Here is a 6,894-nt window from a genome sequence, read left to right as displayed (position 1 = left end):
ATGTATTTGGACACAGATGTGCCACCTTGTGGTCATCTCAATACAATGCTCATACAAGACTTTTGTTCCTTCCAAAAAAGTGTTTCAGTTTTTCCTTGTTTATATGCCACAGCAAACACCCCCAAAAAAGATGTTTTAAAAATTGTAAGGACAATAACTTCTGTGAATAGGGAAATTATTTGCAAAGCACAGACAAGATAATCATTACATCCCATGTAAAACATTCATATACATCCATTCCATTAGGCTACTGTTGATGTAGGCTTCATTTAAAACTATTGTATCAAAGCTTAGACCTTGAATGTCTGTCTTGATGTACTTTGTTAAATGAGATACATCACGTTAAATTGATTAACGTTTTACACATCAGTCGCTAGGTGGTGCTCTTCTCCTTCAAACATTGTCACTCAAACCACGTTTCAAACACTCGCACATAACTCTAATGATAATTACCTTAAATGTTTGGGGAAATATCTTTATGTTTTTATAATTACACATGCATCATCAACTTTTTTTTCTTAAATATGCATCATGCATCATGACATTGTTGGTTTTTTATTATTTAGTTGTATCTTATTTGTATATATATACAGACATCTTTCGGTGATTTTCCTTTCCATAAATGTTATTATAGGATTACGGAACACCTGCCTTTTCTTCATAGGAAACTGAGATCCTGCGACCCAAAAATATTTATAATACAACCTAAATGTCATCCAGGGTAGTGAATTAGCCTACATGAGCATATTCTACTGTATTCAAGTCAGCTATTACCATCACTGTATTCTACTTAAATTTCCAGATCCGCAGGTTCGAAATCATGCTCCTTGGTCTCCATGCTGTAATCTGCAAGTTTTGGCACGTGCTCCGCGTAGACCGGAGAAGACTTTGCGCGAATGGCACGCGGACAGATGTGCCCCCTTCTCTTCCTCCTCCTCCACTTCCCCTTTGAGCGGCTTCCGCGCCAGGATGATTGACATGGAGCTGTTCACACAGCCAATCAGAGTGCGGTCTGCTTATTTGCATAGAGATGCCGCATGTCATTGGCTTGGTGCGTGCTACTGCAAACTGCCTCGCGTGCCATTACCGAGGTCTTCTCCTTGGAGGCGCACGAGGAGTCTTAAAAATAGATAATGCGTATTTGTTTTCATGCAAGGCGAAGAAAATGTTTATGCTTCAAATAAATAAACATTGTTGCTATTAGTCGCAGCAGACAAACTTAGAAAAGAGAACATACAATTTATAGGAGAACAAAAATGATGTGTTTGATTTACTCTGGGTTTTGGCACCTGCAACACATACACACATTACACCATTCACACTTAAACATTCACTTTACCAATTATTTTGTCAGAAGCATGAATCTATTTGCAGCCATAAAACAGTGAAATAATTAAGCTTTACAAACACAAGTAGGCTACTGGCTGCACTGTGACTTAGTCAATACAGACTCTACATTCTTCCCGTATACACACACACGCACACACACACACACACACACACACACACACACACACACACACACACAAGGCTGTGTAGCCTATAACATTTTTGACGTGCACGGAGCAAAGTTAGAAGCAAACATCCAGCGCATTCCCCTCCCTTATCACTTCACAGCCCGGCCGCTGCTGCTCGCTCCGCTTTGTTGTTTGTCCCTGCAGGGCTGATTGAGCAGCGCGTGACTGACGGCCCGCGGGGGTGTTGTCCAATCAGCGGTCTGCCCCGCGCCCAATGGGTGAGTCCTCTCTGCTATTGGCTGAGGCGAGTGTGGGAAAGAATGCAGAGAGGGTTTCACACGAACTGGGAGCACGCGAGCCGTCTATAAGTACCGCAGCGGCGTGTGTCGGCGGCAGAAGCGGAGACTCGCCACGTACGGTGCAACGCACGCTCCTGAACTCAGATGACAGCTCAGTGATAACAAGCGACGTGACGCAAACTAACCGGTGGGACTGCCAGGCATCTCGTATATGTCCTGCAGCTGCTTAACGTATACGTTCAACGTTTTTATTTCCCCCGGAGCTTCCAAAGAGGATTTACTTCTTTTACGCTTTTACCTTGGTTTGGTCAACAATGCCAGCTGACACTATGGAAAAGCAGACGGCATCCCCTATTGCCGGTGCCCCTGCAAACGGAACACACACACCGGACAAACCGAAAAATGCCAGCGAGCATAGAAAAGTACGTTTTTTTTAAATTCTCAAGTGAGAACTTTACAATATGTATTCTTAGTATTGCATTTAACAAGTGTGTTATAACATGACGTGCAGTGTGCAAGTTGATATGTGTAAATGGAGAGCAAGAAATTCATGTAGAATTGTTTATTCTTTGCAGTCATCCAAACCCATCATGGAAAAACGACGGAGAGCAAGAATAAACGAAAGCCTTGGGCAGCTCAAGACTCTCATCCTGGACGCACTTAAAAAAGATGTAAGTTGAGATCATCTTGCTGCCTTTAACTTCCATTCTGTTTTCAAAGATCATTTCGTTTTCAATTGAATACAGACTCAACTTTTCCTGTTTTGTCCTATGCAGAGCTCCAGACACTCCAAGTTGGAGAAAGCAGATATCCTGGAAATGACAGTGAAGCACTTGAGGAACCTGCAGCGTGTACAGATGAGCGGTAAGTTCAGTCAAATAAGTGGATTTTTAAAACACTTATGAAAGCTTTAGGAAGCTGTTGAAAGAGTCACAAATGCGTCTCTAATATCCTGCTCTCTCTCTCTCTCTTTCCCCCAGCAGCACTTTCAGCAGATGCCACAGTCCTGAGCAAATACAGAGCCGGATTCAACGAGTGCATGAACGAGGTCACCCGCTTCCTGTCCACCTCCGAGGGGGTGAACACGGAGGTGAGGTCGAGGCTCCTCAACCACCTGTCCAGCTGCATGGGCCAGATGATGTCCATGAACTACACGCAGCAAGTCGCGTCCCAGCAGGCGCACCTGGCTCAACCGCTCCACGTGCAGCTCCCATCCACTCTGCCCCTCAACGCTATGGGCTGCAAACTCAGTCCTTCCGATGCCATCTCCCCCAAGGTCTTTGGTGGGTTTCAGCTTGTGCCTGCAACCGATGGACAGTTTGCGTTTTTAATCCCTAACCCGGCCTTCGCCTCCACCACGGCCCCCGTCATCCCCCTTTACGCAAACGCAGGAGTGCCTGTTACGGTCAACGCCAGTCCGGTGCACGGAGGCTCGGCATCGACTGCAGCTTCTCCGGTCCACGGCATGACGACCTTCTCCGTGGGGTCCCAGGCGGTCAGTCCGGTCGGAGTCAGCACCGGCTCGGAGGGCAACGAGCCTGTGTGGAGGCCTTGGTAGCGCAAGGGACAAGAGACTCATGTTTGCATTACTTTTCCAGTTTATACATTTAACTGACTGCACAGACAACTGTTGCGGGGGTTGAACCTGTGACTTTTTCGCTACGGGACGGTAACTCTAACCACTTAATGCCCCCCCAGTAGTTCTCATTGTTTCGTTTTATGGAACAACGGTTGCCTTACTTGGCACAAGTTTTTTTGTTCTAATTTGTTATCTGATTCCAACATTTGGATGTCGGTGATAAATATGCTGTACTTGTGGAAGATTTATACGATTTTGTTTGTTATGAAGTACTTTTTATGAAAAGGTTTTAGTTTTGTACAGATTTGTTATTGATTGTTATACCAAAGCTGTGTTTTATATTCTTTGTTGTTTTGTGTTGAAAAGAAAAAATGAAGTTGGGTGATGGCCCATTGTTTAAATAAATTACTTTTCAGAAATTAATGTATTGTCTACAGCCTGTTTCTATCATCTCCATATTCATACTATTTAAGAGTATTATGGGTAATTTAGTAGTTTGTGAAGCCATGCGTAAAAGGCACATTTCATGCGTAAAAGGCACAGGTGAAATTAGGGAATATAACATTTAAATATACTCACAGCAGTAATAGCTAAGGCCAAATCGAAGCTGCAATCTTTTGATTATAATCCCAATATGAACTCCTATCAATTAATCTACCAAGGTATAAGTGGCCACCTTGTCACCAGTTTGGCGGTAGCTCCTTACATCTGGCCCGCTGGAGAATGGTCCAGCGGACAATGGGGGTGTATTTTCCTATTGCTATAAAGGTAATTAAAAGTTTGAAAGGGGTCTCATCCTGTATGCAGCGGGAGCTTTAAGAAGTCTTAAACCCTATTCATGAGCCTGGGAAATGTGCTCAGGGGTTAATGTCACTAACAGATTGCCTGAGTGAAAGGAGAATATGGAAGGATCCTCGCTTCCTTTTGTGTATCAATTGTTCAATTCCACTCCCAGTGGGCCTACACCTCAATAAAGGAGAAAGCGAGGGAACTTGGTTATACCTTGTTTTGATGGCGGAGAAACTTAAAGAGGTCGGGGAATATGAAGAAACGTACTGCAGGTTGAAGAATATGTTAATCTTCATTAGGACTTCCTCTCAAAATCACTCGCTTTCTCTCTCACGCAGATCAAATGAATTTACCTTTTTATTTATACAATCCGTGGCCACATTGGCCAGGTGCGTTTTCCTCTCAGCTTCAAGCACTTTTTCCAGTGTATTAAAGTTCTCCCTTTCACCCCCCCCCCCCCCCCGTCTCTGTTTATCCCTGAGTGTAAACTTATCTTTCTCCGGTGAGTGGGGTCCGGAACTGAGTGCCGTGTCTCTGGGCCGGGCGGCGTGGCGCTAGCCGTGTGTCAGCCACATGCAGTCAGTGGGCCCCTTGATTTGGGATTAGGTTACAGCCTGTTGACCGCCGCTCAAAACCCCTCAACATTTAATACTCTACCGGCGCGCCGTGGGTGCGCATTGCGGGCAGCCAAAATTAAGTCGGTTTAAAAGTGTTTCTTAGCCCTGACCACCAGCAAACACAAGATAAACATTCTCAGTGTTTCCTTCAATTATAATTCCTTCAAAATATGTAGGGTGCACATTTTAAGTTATGCAGAAACTACTGTCAATATGTCCCGCCAAACAACATGCATTTGTATAAAGATTACATGGTTGAAGAAAGAGTTGGGAACAAGTTTATTTTGAAATACGCACATATAGGATACACGAAGACATGGCAAGGTGTTGGCACTTTCCTAAAAAAAGTAAGAAGTTGTTGACAAAATAAAAACAAATACGCTATTCTTTCCTGTAACTTGCCTGACTTGAGATTGATGTTTTGGCACCGATAACTTGCACAACTCCTGATATTCATCTTCCTTTAACAGTTGGACTGTCTTGTTATTAGTTTGCATTCTCACTTCCCCGTTGAGTGCCAGTGCCCTGCAGATGACACCGTCGGTAAATGGCACACTGAAACCCACCGCCAGTGATGCTCAAGCAGCTTCCTCCTGCGAGGAGGCATACTGAAACACCAGTTGGCAGCGTGTGTGGGTTCTGCGGTCGCTTCTACTGCCTTCGTGTCTGAGGTAATAGTTCAGAGATGCCTTTGTGGAGCTGAGGTCGTGAGAACCGAGCGAACTAGTCTGCCTGCGGCCGGGCACAGCGCCAGTCAGTAAATCCCCGCTGGCAGGCCGGGTCGTGCAGCCGCTCTGCGGAGGTGAGGAGGCGAACACACACACGCGTGGCCGCCAAGAAGCGAGTCTGGTCCGGTGTAAACACGAGGGATCGTTGGAAGTTGACTTGAGTCCATCCTATTTTTATATGGCAACGTGTTGCATGCTGTTAGCAAGCCAGGTTAAAGCCGTGGTTTCTGCTCTGCTGTTGGGAAATATAAAAGAAGATGAATAAATCACATATTCATACTGTTTGCGCCGAATTAGGTAAACAAGCAACAACAGTATAAGACATAGTTATTAACAAAAGTTGAGAAAAGAATAGGAAGAGAGAAAGTCATAAGATAAATTTAACAACACAAAGCATTGGAAATAATAATAATAATGACACATAATGACATAGCAGAACATATATTTGGGCTGAAGTGTTATGCAGATGTCAGCTGCTAGTGTTATTTAGGCCTATATCCAAATGTGGGCTGGTTGGATCCTCAATCATGCATTGTTGGCTGCTCCACTTCGGTGACGGTCCAACAATGTTATAGGACTTTAGAAAAATAGTCAGGAAATTCGTATTATCAACCATATATAAAAAGAAACAGGCGGGAATCCTTCTTCGCTGATGAAAAGGATTCCTATAGAGGACTGATTGTCCCTCGGGGATCTGCGCCATCACGTCCCTTGGGAGAAGTCGCTATTGAAGGGGGTAGGGGTCGTCGTCGGAGCCACAAATTATCATTCTCATTAGCGACTGAATGGAGGAACGCGCGCACAACGTTGCCGCCAAACTTTTAACATCAGTTCTCCCTCCAAATTCCCAATTGCCATTGTTGCATCAGGCCTTGTTTAGGCAGCACTTAATGCTTTTTGTATAGGCAGCTTCAGCCAGTTACAGTGAGTGTTGCATCTTTCACGCAGGACTGCAGCACCCCAAGCACATAAGGGGAGGCACATGTCTCTCGCCTCTTTAATCTAAGCACCAGGCAGGACATCAATAGGCTCATCAAATTAATAAACGTGAACAGATAAATACATATATTGGCTGGCTTTTGTACATTTTAACTGAAAAAATGATCATTGTCTTTCTTTCTTATTTTGCCTGACAGATCTATGGCAATTATTGTAATATCTTTTAAAGAAAAGTATTGAATTTACAAGTATTTCACTCAGTTCATAAAAAAATAGAAACGTTATTGACAGTAGAGATCTGTTTCCTGGATTAGCCTTATGAGACAGCTGTCCATAAGGAATCCTACATTGGTAAACCTTAAACCTGTAGGCAACCATGTGCTATTGCAACCGAAGATATAATCATGTGATTTCACGGGTTAATTCCTTCTCAATGGTGGAAAACTTAAAAAACTCCCCATTTTGCAGATAACCTTTGTCAGGAGA

The 6,894-nt window shown here is 44.0% G+C and overlaps 1 protein-coding gene across 2 annotated transcripts; it reads left to right on the top strand.

Annotated features, from left to right (window-relative positions):
* Nucleotides 1-1,864: 1,864 nt before the first annotated feature.
* Nucleotides 1,865-3,758, top strand: her9 (hairy-related 9). 2 transcript variants are annotated; one of them, XM_079181164.1, is made up of 4 exons: nt 1,865-2,178; nt 2,332-2,427; nt 2,533-2,620; nt 2,740-3,758. In XM_079181164.1, the coding sequence occupies exons 1-4, from the start codon at nt 2,071-2,073 to the stop codon at nt 3,312-3,314; spliced, it is 867 nt and encodes a 288-aa protein (XP_079037290.1). In that variant the 5' UTR covers nt 1,865-2,070; the 3' UTR covers nt 3,315-3,758. The 2 variants fall into 2 exon arrangements, with proteins under 2 accessions (XP_079037290.1, XP_079037289.1); XM_079181163.1 differs by having other exon boundaries at nt 2,737-3,758.
* Nucleotides 3,759-6,894: the final 3,136 nt, after the last annotated feature.

This window comes from Pholis gunnellus, assembly GCF_910591455.1.
Source record: "Pholis gunnellus genome assembly, chromosome: 2".
NCBI classification, from domain to species: Eukaryota; Metazoa; Chordata; class Actinopteri; order Perciformes; family Pholidae; genus Pholis; species Pholis gunnellus.
The sequence above is the reverse complement of the archived record's forward strand: the minus strand, read 5'-3'. Positions and strand labels throughout refer to the sequence as shown.

Bases quoted from the DNA above. Each gene is read 5' to 3' on its own strand.
- her9 (XM_079181163.1), top strand. From the start codon at position 2,071: ATGCCAGCTGACACTATGGAAAAGCAGACGGCATCCCCTATTGCCGGT. The intron at 2,179-2,331 runs GTACGTTTTTTT...TATTCTTTGCAG, and splicing joins ATGCCAGCGAGCATAGAAAA to TCATCCAAACCCATCATGGA. The intron at 2,428-2,532 runs GTAAGTTGAGAT...TGTCCTATGCAG, and splicing joins TGGACGCACTTAAAAAAGAT to AGCTCCAGACACTCCAAGTT.